Genomic DNA, 23,624 nt, shown 5'->3' on the forward strand with positions numbered 1-23,624 from the left:
TAATTGTCACTGGCCTTTTGCAAGCTATGAGACATGTCTGACTTGGGAAATCATCAGAGAAACAACTAAACAAAGATGTTACAGTTTTATAATTCTTCTTTCATGTTTTCCCATGTTTAGGGTAACAAACTGTGTTGGTCTTTAGCCCCAGTGCCAAACTTGCGTCAGACTTTGAAGCCCTTTTTGAAAAGGGAGTCTGCTAAGAATGGGCCAGACATGACTTGAATCTTTAATGTAAAAGGAGCAAAAGTCTGGTATCAGTGACTACAAAGGAGGTGTGAAACAAGCCTAAAGGTTGAGGTTTTCAACACTACATCAACAAATGAATATTCCCAAACTTTGTGTTGAGGAGGCAGGAGGACTTCTGCACATCTGAGGATTTTCAGGGTGATTTAGCCCCACAGCAGGGCTACCTGGGCTGCTGTCAGCTGTTCCCCAATTGTTTTGTGATGTAGCTTCAAGCACAGTCATATGAACACCATGCCTAGTCCTGTGATAGCTGCTGTGAGAGCTTGTCTGAAAGGAACTCTTGTTCCACTTCATAGATCTTTGCTGCATTTCTACATCTGAAGTACTTTTTAAGCAGGGCTGCTTCTGATGGCCCTGCTAAACTGAAGCTCTTTTCATAGGGTTAAGAATTTCTGCTTTTGTGAAAGCCCTAAATCACATTGGCTAAAACGTAGTAGGAGCTTGTTAATAGTTGATGTGTGAGCGTTTGAAGCAATTTCCCTACTAATTTTTCCTAGCAATAAATAGGAAAAAAATATTCAAATCACAATACTATTTTAAAGTTGCTGCTTCCAGTATCTCTTTGCTTCCATGTGGTGCCCAGCTGCAGCTTCCTTTCTGACCCTTGGATGTTTAGAGTTTTTCTCCAGAGGCTTCTGGTCCAGTTTTCCTCCTTGTTCCATGAACCTTGTGCATAACTTGTGTTGGTGGCCTTGCCTTCCTTGCAGTGCAGAGCACAGAGTGCTGCATGACCTCAGACATCTCTGGCTATTAGAAATATTCTTTGTGCTGCCAATACACATTGAACTCCTTAATTTGTTGGTCGTGAGAAACAGCAAAATATGTTTTAAAAACTACTATAATGGTGATTTGGTAATTTCAATATTGTGGAGTGTAAACAGTGATAGATTCGTCATAGAACTGCAGAATATTGTGAGACACAAAGTTGGCAGCTGAAGGTAGCAGAAGGTGAAGGTGATCAGCACAGTTGCAGAGTGCCCATAAAGACACTTCTGTGCAGTTGACAGATTGTAGGAGATGGTTATTAAGTGTTTGATGAAGACTGTGAGCATTTATAACCTATCTAAGGATAACAGAAGTTTGGTGGGAATGAAAAGATAGCATGTAATTTTGATTGGCACTGCTACTGCTACCCTGTTGCACTGTCTGTACCTTCATGGCTTACAGGTGGAAATAACTTCACTGCTGCTCAGTCAAACTGAGGGCACCAACACTCCTGGTATTCACATGTTGGCAGTTGTTGTACATGAAGTTAGAAAATAATGAAATAATCCATATTTCTGTTAATCCCAAGCAGGTTCTCTGAAGTAGTTGGCACTTAGTTAGTACACAGAGCATCCTAGCTTGGGTGTTGGATGGACCTGGTCTGAAATAGTCCTTTGAGTTTAAATGTGACCTGTGGGTCTGTTCAGGTGTTTTGGAAACCTGCTTGCACCTTCCTGGCTGTGAAGGGCTGTTGTGCTGCTCCCTACATGCTGCTTGAAGTGAAAGAACATACCTAGGAATGACTGTATAATTCTCTTTGGAGAAAGAACCTTACTCAGGATTAAGAAAAAACCCCAAACCTGTAATTAATTTATGGGTCTAACTTCACTCTTTGATTTTTTTGTTTGTTTGTTTGTTTGTTTAGAAATTCATTGAATTTGAAGATTCTCAAGAGCAAGAGAAAAAGGACTTACAGACCAGAGTGGAAGCATTGGAGTCACAAACTCGACAACTTGAACTAAAAGCAAAAAACTATGCTGATCAAAGTAAGTAAAATATGCTGCACTCCCTGTGAGTGATATTAGTGCATTTTAAGTTTTGTTCTGTAAAGTGATAACACATATGCTAAATATCTGTGCTATCTGACTCCTGTACTTTGACAGATAACTGGGTTTAACTCTTGTGCAAGTTTGTTTTCCTTAGAATTAAGGCGAACAAATTAAATATAATCTTGTGACTCGTAATCTGATTCTTCTGGTATCCTGCTTGTTTTGCTTGCCTTTTTGACTGTGCTATTTTCTTGTTTAGCAACTTTTTCAGGAGATACTTAGGACTTACTCCCTTGTTAGTGATGATAAAATAAGCTATTTATTTCCCCATTAAAACAGTGTCTGTGCTAAACTAAAGGTAGTCTCTTTGGGTTTAGAAGCACAGCTGGGATAAGAAGTGCATTGATTCTGATTCTCATTAGCTTTTATATAATTTTTCCTGAATTATTTATGAGGCATTTAGTTTTTATAGCAGAAGAGTTCAGGAAGAACACTTCCCTTTTTAGGGATGTTCTGTGTAATTTATTAAAAAAAACCCAAAAAACAACTTGTGTAAGCTTTGGAAAAAGATGACTGATCAGTTTTCCTGAAACACTGAAAGTATATTGTAGTGTAGACGTTCTGCTGGGCTGCTTTTTGTTCAGGTACACAGTCATTGGATGAAACTCCATCACCAGTTTTTCTGCCTTTCTGCTTCTCACTTCTAAGCTGCCTTCTGTTGATGTAAGACTGGTGTGTTCACGAGTTAATATATAGCTTTTATTGCTGGGCCATGCAGGAATGTAAAGTGAGACTGTGACAAGGCTGAGATAAGATCAGTTTCTAAAAGCAGGGTGCCAGTTGTCAAAATAGCCCCTTTTTACTATTGCTTTCCTTATTTCTACCCAGCCACATTTCCTGCCCACAGCACAGCAAATTATAGCTCTTTTCCAACTTAAGGTATTCCTGTAAAGTTGAATTTTCAGTGGCATGAGTGAGTTTATGGCAAGGTAGAAGTGTTAGTCCAGTAGTGTTAAGTTCAACACAGGTGGCCTGTAGAGTTGAATCTTCCTGAAATTTGAGTGGTTTAGAATGGTGTTTGCAAATCTTGAAGACATGTACTACCTCAGTTCCACTGCAGTTAAAATATTCCTGGATTCTGTACAGGCAGTGATGGAGGAACACTTCAGACAGTCTTTCCCAGTGAGGCCCAGGATGATTCTTTTTTTGTGAGTGTATCTTTATAGATCAAGTCAAGCTAAAATGGATAATTGTAAAGCACATTGCAGAGATTTGTCTCAGAAACGCTGTGATTCTTGTGAATGGAATTGTGTGTGTGTTTAAAAGCGGGAGAAGAGGGGGAAAAGAAAACATTGTGACAAGAGTTGAGTGGTCTGTTTTGGTAACAAAGACACTGTTTCCAGAAGGCCCGTGCTCTAAACCCACAGCCCAAACAACTTGTCAATGGGAGACCCTGCACTCTGACAACAAGATTATGGCATCAAGATTGCATCGTGCCCTATAGGCCATTACTTTTTCTGTCAATACAATAAAAAGTACAAACCAGTTGAACAAAAAAGAAAAATCATTTGGGTTTCTGGCAATGCACGTGGCAGCATACCTTGAGTTTCTCTTCTAGAAATTGCACTTGCCATGTATTGATAAAACCATTTTATGTTGCTCCATGAGTCTGTTTGTGTGAAATTCTCTGTTGTATTTGAAAGCTTAATATTCAAGGCAATGCATGATTTTAAACTTTCAATTATATATTATGTGTATATATGATAATAATGAAAGCATTTGCACAAGAAACTCAGTTGTTCCAGTAGAACCACTGAGGGTTGGCTAGAACTACTTTTTTTGTAAGAAATAATACTGTTAAAAACAGTTATCATAGCTACATAAAGCTCTGATGTTGGAGCATTGACTTTTAAACAGTTCCAAAATCTATTTATTGTAGAAAAAAAAAATCTTTTTCTTAGGGAAAAAACTCATGTGATAGCAAAATTGTATCTTTGGAGAAACAGTGGGGCTGGGTTGAACATTGAGTCTTGCTTATGCTTTGGGTTGATAAGCTGTCTGGGGCAACATGAAAGGCTGCTGGGAAGATTTGACATGCTGCTGATGCAGAGCAAGATCAAAGGGGACAGAAGCACATTTGTTGAACACCTAACAAATATTATGCAAGTGAACTGGTTTTTTTAGTGCTCCAAATTTCTAAGGTATGAAAACTATACTCGTGTCTGTATTCCTGAAGTAACCTAACTCTGCTGCATTGCTTTGTTTTGTTTTATAGACAAGACCATGATACCAAGATACCAATGTGTCACTTTAATTCACTGGGTACAGCTACAAATCTCTTATTTATATTTCTTTTTTCACTTCTACTTCCTATAGTACTGCCTGTGCATCTAAATTAGGCTCTGGTATTGCCAACTGTTACCACGTCAACATTCAAAACAGTGGTAGTGTTATCACTGGTAATGGGAGGGAGTTGCAAATGCCTGGCACAGAGCAAGTAAGCAAATAAAACCTGGCTTTGGAGTGCAGAGTCTGAGATGGCAAGAGGAGTTCATGGCATGGTTAATGGATTAGAATAGAAAACAGGTAAAACGTGATCCCACCTTGTACTGTGACTACAAGGCTTTTTGCTCCATGTAAACTCCTTGTGCTCTGTGTGGTTTTTTTCCTCAAATAAGCAAAGGCTGTGACAACAAGTTTTGTCCTTTTTAAAGTTCTGATTTGTTCTCTTGAACACCATCAGTTGTGAGGATTTGGTGAAGACTTGTCAGCCCTGGGATGGGGCAGCTCTGGAGTTTCATGGTCGAGTTCAGCATGATTGTAGATCTTTAAACGTGTGCCAGTTGAGATTGCTCAAGAAGCCATAGTTGTTTTGTCCTGAACTGTTAGTACTGGTTTGTGCAGTCTAAGTGATTGTCATGCTAAAGAGAAAAGGACATGTTTCTTTGCACTTGAATTTATCCCGTGGGATTACATCCATAACCTCGTATTCAACCTGCCAGGTTGGAATAAATCTGCCCTTTGAAATTAAAGAAGTGAAATGAGAAGCTTATTTTGCGTCAACCAGTTGCTAAGTTGCTGTGGTTCACTGACTTCTTTTCCCTGCATCAGAAATTGGAACAGTTGCTGTCAAGTACCTCCTGAATGAGGGGAGTACCGTGGTTTGTGCTTTCCTAGGAGGAAATGAAAGGAGGGAGAGATGACGGCATGACCTGGTGGCACCGCCAGGGAGACTGTGAGCCCCAGCAGGTGATGAAATCCTGGATGGTGGGAGCAGATGCACATGGAGTTACCAGCCTTGCATGACGTACAGCACCTGGTCCTGATATTTGGTGGGCTGTGACTGTTGCCTGAGTCAAGTTTGCTGCCAAAAAATGGTGCAGTGTGTGGCATCCTGGGATAATTCATTAAACTTCGTTAAATTGCTTAAAGGAGAGCAGAGGTGTAAGGATTTGCAGTGTCTGAGTGCAGGAATATGCTGCAGTGGTGAGGCTCTGTGGTCCAGCTCTTGTTTTGCAGTGCTGCTCCCCTCTGTAACTTCCCCTGGGTTGTCCCTGCCCTGGCATTGGTGTCTGTGCTGTCTGTGCAGGGAGGGGAGGGAAGGCACCACCCGTGCTCTTGGGACTCTGTGGCTTGTGGAAGGTAAAACAAGTTAAATAGCACAAAGTTCCTGGGGACTTGTTTAGGGCTGATGTTGGTACAGGCAGAGTTTTTAGGAGCTCTTGCTGGGGATTTTTAGTAAATTTTTACTGATTGTCAGCCTGTGTCTTCTGGCTTTATGACTTTAGAATTCATGTATTGTTTTCTGTTCTTGGCAGCAGAGGGCACCTGTGAATGTTGTGGAGGTGCACTGAGCATGGCAATGCCAGGTGTTCAATAAATACAAGTTTAACAGTTAAATTCTTTCCTTCTTCCCTTCATCGTGCTTGAGGCAGTCACCTGTCTTTGATACAATCTTATTAAATTAAAGAATTAAACATTTCTTACAAGAGCTCAAATGTATCTGACTTTCACATTATTTCAAGTCTTTGCTGTGGCGACACCCCCTAATTTTACTCATAATGGGTTTGCAGCATTAAAATATTTGAAATTTCAACCTTGGATCTGCAAAACCAGGCACACAGAGCTGTTAAAAACTTGTCATAGCAGTATGCAGCTCAGTTGGCCAGCAATACTCCGTGAAGGCACATGATACTCCCTGGGATACTGCTCAGTCTCCAGTTACAGAAAAGGGTAAGAGCCTCTCAGAGCTCATGTGATGTGCCAGTGAGTTCTGGGGGGGCTACAGAGGTTTGTTTTAGTCCCCTTCTTTGCCTCCCCTTTTGGGATTGTCATTTCTCTCTATATTACAGGCTGTAAGCTAATTAAATTTTTTTTTTTTTTTAATAAAAGATGACCGTAGTGTACTTTGAGTTACTATGGGAATGGAGCAGCTTTGGAGTAAGCTTTCTGGAGAAATCATTCTCAAAGTAACTTATTTATGAGAGGATCTGAAAAACACCATGTCTGCGTGGCTGAAGTGCTTTCTGATGGAGGTGGTAGGCTGTGGGAGTTGAAAGATTTGGTTCCTTTTCTGGATCTGCCTAATGCTAAAGTACAACCCAGAGAACATCCTGCGTCTGAGAAGACAACAGATTTATTTCCATACTTCAGTTTATCAAACATGAGCTTTGGAATTTGTGCTCAAGTTAGATTATATTTGGGGAAAACTATATTTGTAAAAAAGCCCAAACAAATCACTTCAAAACAAACAAACAAACAAAACGAAACCCAAACAAACATAATCCCAAGAAACAGGTCTTGATCTTCAGCTGCAGATATTGTGGCACAACTGCTGGGGTGATTGTATTTCCCATGTCAGGTGACATCGTGCTGCTGTTGCTTGCCCAAGGTTTTATTTGGGATATGAGACAGACACTTTGGCAGCTGACCTAAAAACATTTATTTTCCTCGGATTCTAAACAGAGCTGTTGCTTCGAGAGGAAATGCAAGACCAGGTTTTGCTGTGAACGTTCTGCAGATGTTATTTGATATTTTATTTTCCTCTGAGCTCTCTGGATACCAGCAGTGCTGTACTGTACACCCAGGCAGCCTCTTGGGAGACAGTCTGAAGGTATCCAGTATCTGAGATACACCTGCACAGAGGGGCAGCAGCAATTTATGTGGATCTATAGTTAACAGGGAAAATGTGGCATGAACTTTCAGCTGTGAAGCTTAACTTTTTTTGAGACTTGACTTGATCTGTGCACCTGGTGATTGTAAATAACCAAGGTGGCATCAAACACCTCTGTCAGTAAGTGCTGTTTCCAGGTATGGCTCAAATAGTGTTTATTCTAAAGAATACAGGGAAGCTGTTCGATAGATCCTGGAAAGTTGAAAAATACAGGTTTGTTCAGTGGGGATCTGGATTGTTACTACTGCATTTCCGAGGACTGAGAACAGCAGAACTAATTTGATGTCCAGCAAGGAAAGAACAGAACAACTTGAGATATTGTATTACTTGATTAGTAAATGTGGAGCTGTTTGCCCCTTATTCTCAGTCTGGTTGTTTCTCATCTCTGATGATCATCATCATCACTGGTTTGTTTACCAGGCAGATTCACTCTGCCCTTTCCTACCCTGTGCCTCAGGTATCATTCCCTACACCTGAGGAATCTTTCTTTGAGGAGAAGTGTGAGTATCAGTCTGCACCTGAAAGGAAGGTTTGCTTCTGACTGCATTTCTCAATGACTTTCCCATCTTATTCCCAAGTCCCTGCTGTGTGATTTTGGGAGCCAGCAGCCCACTAGATGGAGCAGGGGGTACAGCTGGTTCCAGAGCCTGCACTGAGCCAGGCTGTAGGACTCGAGGCTAAAATAAAATGGAGTAGGAAATTAGAGCGGTGGTTGGCCTGCTTTAAACTTGGCTATTAATATACCTGAACAAAAGTGATGAGAGGAGGTTGAAATCCACTGGCATATAATTAACTGCTCAGGTACGTTTTGAGAGCATTGTGCTAGTGGTTTAGGTGCTGGAGTTTGGTTGTTATAATGATCCTGTGGCTGTAAATGTTACAGCAATTAAGAAAATGGCTTTAAATGCCTCTTAGACTCTTACACTGCTGAGTTGTCGCTGGTTATGTGGCTTTAAAATCAAATCCAGTCTGCTATGGCTTCTCTTTTCACACTGACTTCATGTGGATTTTCTCAGAAAAGGACTGGCTTCAGTAGCCAAATGTACAGAGTATCCCACTGTTTGCAAAACAGTCAACCTAAAGTTTTCTCAGTGAAACACTTCTTTGTACAGAGACTGGGCAAGAAGTTGAATTTTTGACTTGATTTTTTTGTAGAAGTTGACGTGTATGTATCCTTAATCTCCTGGCATATGGTTGTGTTTATATTAAATGGTTGCATCAAAATGTTTAAGGAGATTTCCTTCAAGTTTTATGTCAGGTGTTTGGTGACAAGTCACAGGGATTTTGTGCACCTGAGACATCGCTCAGACTTGAACAGTCCAGAAGTGTCAGGGTAAGACCATTGCAGCTGCATGTGTTGATATTTATTATCAACACAGCATTCTTGACAGCTAAATTATCTTCATAATTGAAAGTGCCCTACTTATTAAACTGAGAGCTAGACCTGTAGTTCACAATAAGAGCCACTTGAGGATGTCGGTCTTGCCAAGGGGTTGAATTTATCTCTTGTTTTACAAATCAGTTTTCTGTGCTGCTTTGATTTCCAGGTCTTAACCACTTCCAGGTTAAACACTTGTCTGACAACTTCAGTCCATGGGTCATGTGTGCGCTCTTTAGCAACTGCTTTGTAGGTCACAAGGTCCTGCTGGATCTGTATCTTAACTTTGGTGTGGGAACCTGCATTTGAGAGTGGAGCTGGATGAAAGCTGTCCAAGGAGCCTTCAGATAGTCCTGGTGGTAGGAAAGGCTCATTAATGAGCTGGATCTCTGTCCTGGCTTGTGTAGGAGGAACCTGTAATTCCTCCTGAAGGCATCACACTGGTTGGATTTGCCATTCTAGCAGGTCTGTTTCTCTTTCTCCCCCTCAGGCTTGTCAGGAGTTTGAGGCAGAGGACAACATACAGATGAAGGGTGTTCCAAACTTGGTAAAAGCCATCAGACTTGGGAGGTAAGCTCTGACTTTTGAACAGGCAGGGTGGGCAGTTTTGCTGCCTGATTGCTCATAATGCTGTCAGGAGACAAACTCCAGAGGCTTCTGTCTAGTTTACCAGAATATTTAATCTCCCATTTTTAGACTTGTTTGGTTTGATTTGAGAGAACTTTGGTCAGCATTGGTATTTCAGGTCATTGAAGGTCTTAGGACATTGATGGTGCTGGAGAAGGTTGCAAGTAGGCCTTGGGCTTGAGTCTGTGGTGGTGTTCCAGTGGGATGCTTTCTCATCAGCCTAAAAGCACTAGAATATTTGCTTTTTCTTGCTCAAACTTATGATGCTTGAAGACTTTGGAATTTTTTTTCATATAAGCTTGTAATTATGAGTAGTGCAACTTTTTTGATGTGTTACATTTTGCACATCATATCTTAAACAATCTTGCAATGTAATATCCTCCATGATGTAAGAAGGATATGATGTCTTTATAAAGACATACTGCAACAGAGACAATGCTCTTGCTTTTAGGGTGTATATACTCAAATTAATTTTATCATCCTCCCATTAAGAATTTGACATCTTAGTGGAAAAAGTCTGAGACTGAAATATCAGAGGAACTTTTTGTATTGTTATTTAAGTCAGACTGATGGGAACCATGTCTGGCTGCCACTTGGCAGAGCCAGCTCCCAGCTCCATTCCTTGGGGTGTTATCAGGGCCAGACTTCCACTCTTTTGTGTGCTGGTGGATTAAAATGGAACTGGTGACAATTGGGTTGGAAATGGACTTCTGGGTGCCAAGGAAAGGCATTTTTTTTCCCTCTCCTTTTTGGTTTCCTGTTACTGCTGAAGGGGATATATCTTTAATAATGACTTAAGTTTCTCCAAGGTTTTGGGGCAAGAACTTAGTGGTCTTCCTTAAAGTTCTGTTCTACATCAGGTTCAGGCATCTTCTGTGTTCAAGTCAGTGGTGGTCTCTGATCCTCTGGGAGTATCTGATCTCTTGCACAATATTTGATTGGAAAAAGGAAGCATATTCAGTTGGTTGTTTTATCAAGATCTTATCTTGATGGGAGGCATGTTTTGGGTAGAATAGATTTCCAGTGTTGTCTCATCTTGCTGGTATTGGAAAAACCAGTTCTGAGGATTGTTAATGTGGTGTCTGTTGAGGATGTTTAACTTGGTGTACGTCCTCTTAGGACTGAAACTTCCAACTCTAGGACTGTAACGTGTTGCACAGCTGGAAGTGAATTCCAGAATGAAGTGTCCATTATATCATCTTTAACCTTTGTACCTGAGGGGAATTGTCATCAAACTATTGGCTCTATCCCCCACTATGCAGTGCCCTATCTATGTATATATTTGTCTTCTATGACTGGATCCAAGGAGCTGTTTAAAATTGGGCCACATAAATGTTTTAAAATGTTTTAAAATTTTATTCTTCATAGATGGAGAAAGTGGTGTGCTCCTTTTTGGAACCTCAACCCCTGTGCAAGGGTGTGTTGTATCCACAATACGGGAAATGCTTTTGTGGATTTCCTGAAGGTTGGTTATGGACAACTGTGAAGAAGGGTGTTTGTAACACCTGACATGGTGTTAATCTTCATTAAATGCTCTGTCAAGTGTTTTTTCCAGAATCCACTGGAAGAATTAATCTCCGGGGTTGTCTGCACTGCCTAGACATGAGTGTACCAAGCAGTGTGGGGTACTTGGTCTGTGTGCGAGTTCCTGATGAGGCTCTACTGACCTGTGGGAAAGCCCCTGGGACTGTGATGCACAGCCTGGGCATGGGGGGCTCATGTGGGAGCACAGTGTCACTGGAGGGGGTGTGGGCAGTGGAGCTGCCAAGTGGTTACTGCCAGGGTGTCTCTGCTGCTTAAAATCTAATTACTCATGACTAGGATGCTGGCCAGTCTAACACAGTGGGTAAAATATGGTTTGTTACGTCATTAACTATAAATTCTGACTCTTGTTTCTGTAGCCTCTTACCACATAACTTCCCTCTAAATGTATGAGGAGACTTAAAACAACTTGTGCCTCAAAATAATAAACCAAAATCTTCCATTCAATAAATATTGTGTTCTGCATTGCATCTCAAGAATACATATTTATGTATGTCTTGTGCTGTAAAATATATTTTTATATGTGTTGTGTTATAAATACCTGTACATCACTTGCTGCTGTTTGATCCAAAGAGCTTTTGTCCTGTTCGATGATGGCAGAAGTGGAAGTGTTCGATCTTGCATGAGTATAAATAACATTTGATGTAATACTTTTGGTCAGATATTTATAGGTGGAGTGCAAAAGGTTGTGTCAAGGAACTTAATGTTCTTATAAGAGCAAGATTAGATTAGGAGCTAAGAATGTTTACACAGATTTGAGTGAGCAGACAGTTATGTATTTTCAGTTCCAGCGTTTGACTCTGGCAAAGACCTTTCTTGATTGGAGCTTAATTAGGATAAAATACTGTGCCAGAATACAGATATGTGGAGCAAAAAGCAATGGTATATGGAGAATTAATTTTCAGAAGACCCAGTTGGCAACATGAAAATATGCAAATGGCAGAGAAGATCTTGGCATTTGTCTTCAGATAATGTGTGTCTGGCAATGAGTCTCTGGAGACATGTAACTATAAATTTGAATTTTCCCAGGGGTATTTAAACGTGGCAAGTGGAATAAAAGAAGCTCAGTTACACAACTTGATGCACATGCTTATGCCACATAAATATCATGCTCAAAAATACCTAAATAAAAAGGTGGAATTCACATCTAAGCAGCAAAAAATGTTTTGTGTTTGAATGAGAGGATAAGTTGTGTGAAGAAAGTTCCAAATTCTGTTAGCTTTTCAGCAGATTAATTGCACTGGGATATCACAGTTTATTTCAGCTCATTTCTTCCTAATATGAGCTTATTTTTTAAAGTTCTCCTAGATCTGCTTCATGTATTTTTGATTTCTTGGAATATCTGCAGAAATATTCAAATGTTTCCTTTCCCTACATCTATTGCCTTAATACTCAGAGAAATATGAGCAAATGTCTGTACCACATAGGACTTAAAACTGTTTTAACAAATACCTAGTTTGTTTGTCCTGACTAAACATTTCTGGAGATGGTGTGGGTACATTCTAGGAAACTAAAGTAGAGCCTTAACTGGAGTTCACGGCTTCATCCAGGGTCAGGTCTGATGTAGCTCTGCCTCTTCCCACAGTTTCTACATGCACATCTGAAACAATCTGGATTGGTGTGGGCAGTAAGATGGTCTTGAACATAAAAATCCCCTCTCACACTGGACCAGCAATCAGCAGGGGAAAATATTATTTGTGCTCTTTAGGGGAATGCAAATTGCAGGATCATGCTGCTGTGGATGAGCTTAGGAAGCTCAAGTGATGGGAGCTCAAAACCACGGGCACCGACATCTTTTTTATTGTGCTCTTGGCTATTCACCACTACGAATACTCTGGTCTGGTTGCCTGGTCCCAGGCAAGTCAACCTCATTGCCTAGAACTCTGAATTTAATTTTATTCTTGTGGTTTCTCTTCTTCCAGTTAGCAGACTTGAGGAGCGGGAGGCAGAACTCAAGAAGGAATACAATGCACTTCATTCAAGGCATACAGAGGTAGGTCATTGCAGCAAGATAACTTCAGAGTACCTGTGAAAATGTGGAAAACTTTGTATTGTGAGCAATTGGGAGAACTATTGGATGTTTTGGTTTGTACACTGGTATTTGCATGTTTGTACTGATGTTATTTGTAACCAGGCTTCGTTTGACAAAGTAGTTTTTCTCATTCACGTGTCTGTTCTTCCATGTTGACTTGGTTATGTGTTTGTCAGTTTTTATGCTTTGTCAGATACTAAGTTTTAAAAATCAGGAATTTGCTTCTCCATGTTTCAAAGGCAGTTCTTCAAGGCACACTAATAAACTTCAAAGAAATAGAAATGAAATTGCATTCTCTTACTCTTTCCAGCAATTTTCTGTGTTGGTTTTATTTGTACCATTGAAGGAACAAATACCTTCAAAACCTGGCCTTCTGAGATTAGTGATCAAAAGAATTCCCTGCCATACCTTACTGATAGCAATTGAAAACAGGATTGATGAAGAGGGAATGAGTTTGAATTTGGCAATTTAAATAAATAAGAGCCACGCTATTAAAGTTGGTTCCAAAGCATAAAAAAGGGACTTGCAGTGCTTTGATTTTCAGTAGCAGGTTGTCTTGCAGCCTGGCTTGTAGACGTATTTTAGTGGAGAAGTCACTGGGTTCTCTGAATTATTCTGGTTAATCTAGAGTCCCAATACTGAGCACAGTTCTTGTCCTTGCTCTGATTGATTTTTTGCCTTTGAAAGGGCAGGCAGCTGTTTTTAGATCACCCCCAAAGAGGGGAATGCCATTCTGACTGTTCCCAGCTCAAAAGACCCATGTGGGGAAAGGGGAAGCAGATACAGCTGTCAGATTTGGTTACCTTGAATACTTCCTCAGCAATCCTAAGTTGAGTGTGTTGTACTGACAGCAGCTGCAAGTGTCCTGGAACCACAACCAGCATGTAGTGCTCAAGTATTACGTGACAAGACTTCTACAGCTCTTAAATAAAAATATTTGTATATTTACTGAAATCCTGATGTATTTAAGATAACATTTATTACTGAATAGTTGCTTTAGAATGATGCATCTGCTGAAAACTGGAAATTTAAGTAAAATGAGAAGTAACAAATTGTAGTGTTACCCACTTAAGTTTTACATTCTTTTGAGCTGGAAGTACTTCAGAGTACTGGGTGCTTGCAGACTTTTGGTTATTGTGGTCAGGACCTGTGGGTATTGTCACAAGAGAACAGGTGGCACAGGTTTTTATTCAATCCTGTTTTGCAGAGTTCAAGATAACTAAATGTATTGGGCACCATTAATTCAACGAAATGCTAATGACGTGTTCTGAATGTCTTTTTACATAGGTTTTGCTCCAAAATGGACAACAGCCTCTGCTGGTTTGATTCAAATTTATTAAATGCTTTCACATCTTAAATTCACTCTTTGGTGTAGGGAGAGGTTTTTCCTTGGGCTTTCTTATTACTGAGGTGACTGTATCCTTTCTCCATAAATAAATTATAATGTAGCGTGGTATATCCATACCTCTGTGCTCCTAAAATCAGGTGTCATGTTTTCTGTGCTCCTCCCTTTTAATATGTTTGCCTCCTTTCTTTATTTTCCCACTCTAAGCATTTTTATTTCTTCCATTTTTAATGTTTCACCTCTTTCCTTGTGTTTAGTCAATTCCGACAACCCGAAATACTGAAAGAAAACAGGGTGATGAAGGAAAATTCATATTACATTGTTTTTAGAAGCTCACACCTTTAAATTTGGTTATTTTTACCTTTTTTTTTTCATATCTATAGACTTTGATGTCTGGCTGATAATAGTGCCCATCTCCCTCTATTCCCTTTGTTATTTCCAGCTTTCCTTTCTCCCAACAAACTGTAGTGTTTTAGGTCTGTGTAGTAACTTTTTTTCTTTTAATGCAAGATATTTTTTGGCAAATATCCAACCCACTTTCAGCATTTAGTTATCAGGTTTATTGACTCAAGTATTTCTATCAGAATACTTGTTTCTGAAACCTTTCTTTCTTCCATCCTTTTTTGGGAAGGGATACTTCCTTCATTCTGAATCAGCTTTACTGTTGTCTTTGCTAGTGATCCATCTTTGGTACTTGCTGAAATGGCAATTGTTTTTCTTTCAATGGACCAAGTAATGAACAGAGCATTAGAAAGATTTTTTATTATTTAGCTCTAAGATGTTGGCAGTGCTTACTTTGACAGATGTCATGTTAAAGATGTGACTTGACTGCATTTCATGCAGTCTTAATTTCTAGCAATTTTTCTCTGTTCTGCCTTCAGTATTTGTTTCCCTCCATCCTCCATTATTCCTTATTTCACAGCTGAATATTTCAGACTTCTATGTCTTTCTCTTCCAGCTCTTGACTTCACTGAGGCTCTAACCATATTCTTTCAGCCCTAATCCTTCCTTGTCTGTGGGGGCCTTTGCTGGAGTTCACTGCCCAGCAAACGTGCTGGCTCGGCAGCTCAGGGGGATGTTGCCCGAACAGTTTCAGTTGCAATGGACCAAAACCTGCAACTGAATCTCCAGGGGAAGTTGCCCCAGTGATGTGAACCAGAGAGCTGAATCCATCCCTCTCCTGCAGTGTGTGTGCCGTGCTGAGAGCTGGGAGCTCTCCTTGGAGCTCAGCCTGCCAGAGCCAGGGCTCTGCATTGCAGCTCCAGCCCCAGCCTGCCCTAGCAACAACAAGGTGTCTGCAGCTGCAGAGACAGCAGGGCTGCCCTGGCTGGGCAGAGCTCTGGGGAGAGGCTTTAGCCTTCCTCACCCTTCTGTTCAATTAACCTCTTGCTGCTCTCTGTGGAGTGGGAGGTGAGCTGGCTGGTGTGAGTGGAGTATATCCCCCTAAGCTTCCTTCCCCACTAAATCTGTACTTGAGCTAACTGGCTTGATTTTAAATGGATTAGGGTATGAGAACCTGAGCAGTTGAGCTGGCAGTTTGGAAGGTGGAGTGTAGCTGGGCATTTGTAGCAGGTAGTGAAGAGAATCAACTGTTCAGTCAGAACACGATGGATGCTGCCTGAATGTGTTCCTACATCCACGCTCCAGTTCCTTGTCTTTCCTGTGTTTGCAGTGTTTTGATCTTGTGCTGATCATCCCCTGTTCCAGTGCTCAGACTAGATGAGCAATAGAGCAGTGTGCTGGAGTTCCTGAGTTGGAATCTCTGGAATCTGACTGTGCAAAGTCTTGTTTCCATCCTTCTCTGACTGTAAAGGAGCAGATGCAGGAAGTAATCCTACAGCCAGGGGCAGTGTGCTGGGAACCAGAATGGACTGGTCTAATACAGAAATCTTCACATCTTTCCTCTATAGACTTAAAAGCTGCAACTGAGTGACAAAGTTCCTTTCTATCTCAAATACTATTCTGTTTAATAGAAATCTGAGTGGTTATATTGCCTGTATAAAAGCAGGCCTGTCTCTGCAAACATTTCCAAAATAAACTTCCCCCCCCCCCCCAGTTTAAGGAAGTTATTCTTTTTGTCCTTTGGAAACTCCAGGCTGAGATAGTTCGATATCTCTTTCCCTGACACACAGAATATGGGCTTAGTTTAATGAAGCATAATTGGGCCATGGAAGTTTCTCAGTGTTCTGCACTGATACAATGTGACAGAACAGTGAGCCTGTCTCTGGCATGGGGAACGGACTTTGTCAGGTTCATTTGGATAAACATATCCCCAGCAAGTCCCTGTGTAGGGAGACAGGAAGAGGAGGCTGGTGGAGGTGTCTAGTCACAATTATAGCCAAGCTTGGGTACCAGTCACAGAGTCTGTGAGACAAGACTTTAGATATCTGTTCAAGCAAATAGCTTTTTTGAAGCTTTATACTAAGCATTAACAGCTTGATCTATAAAACCTGGATTTAACTTCTTTACATATTACTGTATCTTCCAGCTACATCATCTTCTGTATGGATAAGGATGCGTCAAGCTCTCTAACAGGAATGATGCTTTTACTTAAGTGGCAAGTTCACCACAAATCCTCAAAGGAAAAAGGGAGTTACATGGAAGTATATTTAGGACTTTGGTTCTGAATCAAGGAGATTCTGGAAATATCTGTTACCTTAATAAATCTAGATTATTTGGGACACAGAAAGATCTATATATACACAGTTGGTTGAGCATTCCCAAAGGGAGGAGCTGCTGGTGCCAAGCCTGATTGGATCCACGGGATGAACAGTGAGGGCTGTAGCTCTGAGCCTGGTCTGACAGAGAGAGAGTTACTGAAACCTGTCCGGGGGGAGCTAAAGCAGTGACACAAAAAGGAAGGAGGAGCGAAAGAGCAAGGAAGGTATAAAGGAGATGCTCTCAACCTGGTTAAGGCAAAGGTGCAGGTAACGATATCCCCAACATGGCATATCCACATCTGTTTGTGACAAAGGAAGTGTCAGACTTGTGTACATTGGGAGTGGTTGTATTTGTAAGGGTAGGAACAGAAACGAGTGACAGGATTTTAAAATTGTCTTGGACTGAATGCTGAAGTTTAAGATGTAGAAAAACCTGTAACACTTCTGCAGTTGTAGAATTGTCACGTGCCATATGAGGAAACCAATCTGAGTATTTTCTTGAAGTGGAAAAGCTTTGCTTTTTGAAGGGAATGGATTTCATGTTCCTGCTGTAATGTGTTCAAAAGCTTGTTGTAGCCTGTACATGTGCCCTAAAATGACTAACACCTAAACTGTGAAATGCTGTTAACTAACTAGGGTAATTCTCCTAATTCTTCCAAGTTCTGGTTTTACCTTTAATCCCCTCAGCTGATGGTAATTGAGCAACATGTTTAATTACAGTGCTGAAGTGTTCAGTGTTTGTGGTGTCTTCCTTGGAACAATTGGTCGTATTCACAATACTGGACTTCATGAACAGGAGGATGAGCTGTCAGTAGTACAAGGTTATGGATGATTAAATATTGACTGTAGCTTTTACAGAAGAGAAGGGGGGTGGACATTGTCATTTATTTATCATTTGTCCTTCAGCTCAACTTCAGTAAGAATTGTGCTGAGTGGAAAGCAATTAAATCCATTGAAGTCTATTTTTAAGTTGTTGGTATTATTAAAACTTTTCTTTGGATAGCTGAGTAATCTCAAAACAGCAAAACTTCTGTTTAGGTCTTGAGCACTGAGAATTCTAGTGCCTTGATTCATTACATGGTTTTTTGGATATGGCACTTCAAGGATATGCTGAGCCTCGAGGGCCATTTAGGTTGAAAAGATCTTTGGCTGTGGTGTGATTAAAGCCCCAGTGGTTTTGGAGTGAGTCTTTAAAGTTTTATTGTAGATGAAGAGCTACAGTGAGCTTATTTCCCAAGAAGCTGTGGCTGGATCTGTGGAGAAACTGCCATGCAGCACTGCACCTGCACATACATTTGGGTTTTCATTTTATTTTTGTGCTCCTATAGCTTATGTGCTTTGTGCTGAAGTGTGTGACCTACAGATTGGCTTATTTTACCATCATCATCATTTTCAGCTGCAGGACAATGCTAAACTGCACAATCCTTTACATTGACCTGCCCTCCAGCCTCTGTCTGTGGGTAATAAATGTGATGAGACATTTCAGTAAACAGAAGAACAGACTGAGAGGAGGGGAAAAAGTAGGTTAAACCATGTACTTTGCAAAACATGAAAGTTGTGTGGGTTTTACTGACCCTACTCTTTTTTCCCCCTTGTGATAGTAGTCCCCTGGAGAGGTACTAGTTACTCAGCTCCCGTTCCCTGGCTGAAAAGCACAACCGTTGTTCTGTTTAAAATTTTATTTGAAGAAACCAGTTGGCCTGCTGCAAATGGAAGTGTTTGCAGGGGGGTCAGCTTCTGCTCAGCAATATCTCTCTCCCATGATGAGGGAAGCCAGGAGCTGGATACAGAATGTCTAATGTGCATTTTGAAGTTAGGCACTGTTGGGGTTTTTTTAATGCGCTGTTGGGTTTTTTTTTTCCCCCCTGGAATTCCTAAATTAATATGCATTGTAATAAACTTATGCAAAACTATGCAAAGGAACAATTGGAACACCTAGTTCTGGCTGCTTGGTGGAAATGGAAAAAACAGTAAATGTGGATAGTCGAAGGTGGAGCTTTCAGTCCTTTTGTTTGCCTCTCTGGGTGTGAGCAAGCATTAAAAATCAGAGAATAAATGCAATGGCCTGGTGAAACTGCTGTGTTTTGTTGGAGGATAAATGTACGCTTTTGACAGCAGTTCAAGTATATTATATAATGTTTCTCTAAAAATAGCAAGTTTTTTTTTTTCTTGTCTGAATTATATTTATTAGTTCAGGTGAATGCTGGGAAAAGCAGCATCTGTATGTAACCACCACTTAACCTAAATTACTGATTTATAGAATATCCATCAGGCAGGATATCTTAAGCCAGTTCACTTGATCAGAAAAATCTGAGACTAAGGAATATATATTCACAGGTAGCTAGTGCTGGCAGACAGTGTTTGAGGAGAAGCTGGCACTGAGGTCGGTGGCATCTGAAGGTCAAACTTGGGCACGTCAACCCTCACTTGAAAGTAATACGTGGATTTAGGTTTCCAGGTGCTGCTGAGTTCAGTCTTAGTGTGTGCAGCTGCCCCCAGAATAAAAGGTTATGTAACACTGGTTGTACAAATGGCTGCTAATATCACTATTCTAAGGTGTGTGTACACCCTTGGTAGAATAGTAGAAGAAATTACAGTTTTGAAGAATAGTTTGTTTTTTTTTTTTCTAGAGGAAGCCTTTAAGATGTGACCTGAATATGTCTCAGGAATAAAGTACACTGAATTCCTCTGCAGTACACCTGTAATTTCTTTCCTTCTTTCTTGTTCCTACTCCCCTGTTCAGTTGTGAACGTGAGTGCAGAAATGCTAAAAATACCAAATGCTGTGTAGGGTTCTCCTCAGGCTTTCCCTGTGTTAATTTGAGAGACATGTATCCAAGAGCCTCTTGGAGTGATGCAGTGATACCTGTTACTTCTCCCTGTGCATGTCCTGGATCACTTACCTGCTGAGAGCAGCATCCTCTGGCTGATGGGAGGCAGGGTTCATTAAATAAGTCATGACTGCAGCACTCAGCATGTTGGCCTGTGGCTGTCTCCTGTGAGAAAGCAAACCAGCTCTTCTTGAGTGCTAAAAACCCACAGCCACTCAGCCCTTTTTATGAGATGTCAGCCTAGATAATTTAAACCCAAACTTCACTTCTAGAAAATACAGAAAGCTGAAGTTTCTTTGAATTTTAGAAGGAAAAAGGAGAAGAGACTATGACTTTGTATTTCTGCCTACAGAAATAATCTGATTATTAGGTCATGGATTCAGTCTGTTTAATATCTGAGGTGCATATTGTCTGACCTTCACAGTACTCTGCAATTAGGCCATAGTGCCTATTATGTATCACATAATAAATGTTAATATCTACTGATCATAAAGGTCTTAGACTCCAAAATGGATTTGAAATGTACTTCTGTTCAAAACTCATGTTTGAAATATCACATACACTTTGTGTACCCTAAGGATGTTTCCTGTGCATCAATGCACAAGGAAGTTCTCCAATTTTTTTAGTTTATTATGGACTTCTCTTCTGGTTTGTGGTTTTACACACTGTATAATTTTGCTTCTTCCTTTATTTCTAATGTTTCTAAATGCTTTTACTATTTAGCATTACAGGGGGAGAATATATTGTATTGGTCAGGAATTATGCAGTTGTAGTAAATGTTATTAAATATTTCTTGCTGTTTCTGTCCTTTTGAACAGATGATTCACAATTATATGGAGCACTTGGAAAGAACCAAACTTCATCAGCTAACAGGGGGTGATCAGCTAGAATCCACAACACACAGTAGAATTAGGTAAGCTATTTATTACGCTCTCACCCTGAAATGAAAGAAAAAAAATCCTTTCATTTGTGTTTGCAAGACTTTGTTCTTTAATCCTACAACAACGGTTCGGCTGAATCGGAAAGATTTGTTGTATGATTGGAATGCGGGAGGAGAACAGCGTAGAAATCGGTGGAAAGAGGCTTTTGCTGTTGTGCTGCTAAACGTGGAGATACACTTTGGACATTAATTAGCCTAAAACAATTTCAGCTCTTTTTTTCTTTTTTTTTTGGGGGGTGTTTGCGTTGGGGTAGGCAGGGAAAATGTCAGCAGCTGTCCCGGCACAGCCGGAATCCTGCCGTGGCTTTTGTGCGTGGGGCGATGGAGGTGCGTACGTGGTACCCGCTCGTCCTGAGGGCTTGCTGTGAATATATTATGCAGATTTTGGAGCTTTGTAGCCTATGAACTCTGCGTGGAAGGCGGGAGAGCCGCTCCAGGGCTGGCTGTGTCCCTGCGCTGCTGCTGCATAGATGCTCCGGCGAGGGGGAGGAGAGCGGTGATGTCATTGCTCCGGAGCTGCTGCAGAGAGTGGAGCGCCGCGGCTGATGGCATTGTTTTTGTGGCGGCGGCTGAATGACAGACTTTGCCGACAAAGATACACCCTCGGCCCCTCCGTAGCCTTCCCGGTCGCGGCGTTCCACCATGCCAGGGCAGCGCCATGAATCCTGGATGCATGCTGCTGTTTGTGTTTGGCTTCGTTGGCGGGGCGGTGGTCATTAATTCCGCGATCCTGGTGTCGCTCTCGGTTCTGCTGCTCGTGCACTTTTCTATTTCTACTGGTGTGCCAGCTCTGACGCAGAACCTCCCAAGGATACTCAGGTACTCTGACCTACTGAACCCTGGCTTCGTGCTCTTCCTCTCTCCCTTCTTTCTGCTTTCCTTCCAAACGGAAAGAACGAGGATGAATTAGAGATGTAAATTATCTATAAGGATCAGCTTTTGCTGTAAACGTGTTTATGGACAGTATATTTCTTATACACTCAAAATTCATTGCCTTTAAGCGAGTACAAGGTCGGTTCACGGATCTCTTTCTTTTCTGTAGAGAGCTCTTATGGTGGTTTATTGTAACCTGCAAAAAAAGCTGCAGTGTTAATGTCACAGATAAAGCTCAGTGTATTGTCAGGTACTTGGCTGATCCTGTGTAGCATAAATGTATGCAGTCTGAGGCTTTGCACTCTTCAATTGCACTTTTTGGAATCAAAAATAATTACATAAGATCAGTTAATTGATGCTAAAACCACAGTAATTAGCTGATCACATTATTAAAAAAGATCTGATTATTGGTTGGTGGGGGAAGAAAAAAAAAATCTTTCATTATTTGAGCATTAGAGCTCCTAAAGCCTATTCACTATTGTTCAGCCAAATGTTATCCCCTCCTCTGTTTCTCTACTTGTATGGCAAGTTGCCAGCTGTCTGTCCCCCCCCTCAAGTTATGTTCTGTTTGTCCTACTTGCCTGGAGCAGTAGCAGACAGAGATGCATTAGAATATTGTGACCAAAAGTGATCCCAACATGGTGTAGTGCTATAATTCCAAACAGAAACCAGCTGGAAAAGTTTTGAAATGCAGCCTTCTGACCTGAAAACTTGACTTACTTTGACTGTGGTTGTAAACTTAATAATAAACTTAATTTAAACAGGAAAAAATGCTGGAAAACAGTGTTCTCTGGAACAGCTATCTGATTTTTCCTCCCTAATACACACAGTGCATGTACACTTTGTATGGTGTTATGCTTTTAACTTGGGTCTGTGAGCACAGAAGGATTGTTCCAAAGGTTTAAAGCCAATCAATACATAAAAGAAATAGCACTTTATACCAATAGCTGATAATGAACTTGTATGAATATCTAAGCACAAAGAAGTAAAATAAATTTAAAGTGTAACTCTTTTTAGACTGATATAGTTAGTAAGGCTGTGTTTGTTTTAAAAGGCGGGGAAAACCCAAACCTACAACAAATGACCCCCACTCTAAGCAAACAAACAAAAAAACCCCAAACAAAACCATAAACCACAAAGCATAATATTGAACTTTGTGTTCAGTAACTTATATGAGATTTTTTTAGATTTAAGCAGTCAGGTGGTTTAAGGGACAGATTTATTTTTGTAATGTGCTTTTGCTCCCATAGAGGGTATTTAATGGATTTGAGGGGCTTGGGGAAATGCTTTTTCCCGCCTCTAGTAATTTGTTTCAGGAATTGCAGGAATTAGAATTCAGTTCCTTAGTCTTTATTCATTAAAAAAAAAAAAAAAAAGATATAAATATGGGCTGAAGGAATCTAATTGTAGAAGAATTGTTTCTATTTTTTAACACTAGTCGGATTTTAGAACTGAGCATCTGGTTGCTTATCCTGAAGGTTCCTGTGAATGCTTCAGTGCATCACTACAGAATATTAGTTTAAGCTTTTAAAATACGTGTTTCCGTTCTGCTCACTGCGATATTTTTGGATATTTCTTGGGCACTGGGGGAGCAGTTCTTTGCTTTCCCGTCAACAATCAGTGCAATAAAGTGAAATTGCTTCAGTCTAATGAGATAATTTCTTTCAATGCAGACACTCACCTTCATTTCCAGAATTAGCCTCTTCTGCAAACTCCATTTACTGTGTAGCGTTGCAGTGCACCTGAAGTGTGGTTTAGCACATCAAAATACGTTTATTATAAGATTTATTTAAAATTAATCTGTAAAAAAAAAAAAGAGAGAGAGATGCCAGGTGTGAACATTTTTGGTACCCATTTAATATTCTCTGTTTTGAAGATTGGAGGGAAGATGAGCTTTGTGGCATGTCCTGCAAGGAAGGAAACCCGGGAGGGGATGCCCAAGGCCAGCCCCTCGCAGTACAGGCTTTATCTGCCCACTAAAGGGCAGCTTTTCTTCCTCCTTTTTGTTCTTGCACTTCTTACCCAATGAAACGGTCTCAGCCCGTCTTTTGACATAATCTCAGCCTCCGTGGTGTGTCTTTTGTTCCCCTCACGAATTGGAGCTGTGGGAAATCTAAAGAAAGGCAGAACCTGTCACAATAGTGGGAATCGTTGGAATCCAGCTCTGTTCAGCCCTGGGGGGGTTTCTCAGGAGGACTTTTCAGCACAGTCGGTTTGCAGA

General features: G+C 40.7%; 1 protein-coding gene across 9 annotated transcripts in view; it reads left to right on the forward strand.

Moving 5' to 3' along the window:
- The window catches only part of SPAG9 (sperm associated antigen 9), a 60,931-nt gene that overhangs the window by 4,749 nt on the left and 32,558 nt on the right, over positions 1-23,624 (forward strand). For 5 of the 9 annotated variants that reach the window (XM_027880604.1, XM_027880605.1, XM_027880608.1 and 2 more), the window contains exons 2-4: positions 1,880-2,000; positions 12,646-12,716; positions 20,409-20,503. In XM_027880604.1, coding sequence (XP_027736405.1) covers positions 1,880-2,000; positions 12,646-12,716; positions 20,409-20,503 — 287 coding nt within the window. Of the gene's footprint in view, positions 1-1,879; positions 2,001-12,645; positions 12,717-20,408; positions 20,504-20,903; positions 21,350-23,624 lie in introns of those variants that run through there. The other 4 variants (XM_027880610.1, XM_027880611.1, XM_027880612.1 and 1 more) reach the window with 4 other exon arrangements.

Source organism: Empidonax traillii, unplaced genomic scaffold, assembly GCF_003031625.1.
Source record: "Empidonax traillii isolate 1590-97213 ecotype Southwest subspecies unplaced genomic scaffold, ASM303162v1 scaffold73:size1297144, whole genome shotgun sequence".
NCBI lineage: Eukaryota > Metazoa > Chordata > Aves > Passeriformes > Tyrannidae > Empidonax > Empidonax traillii.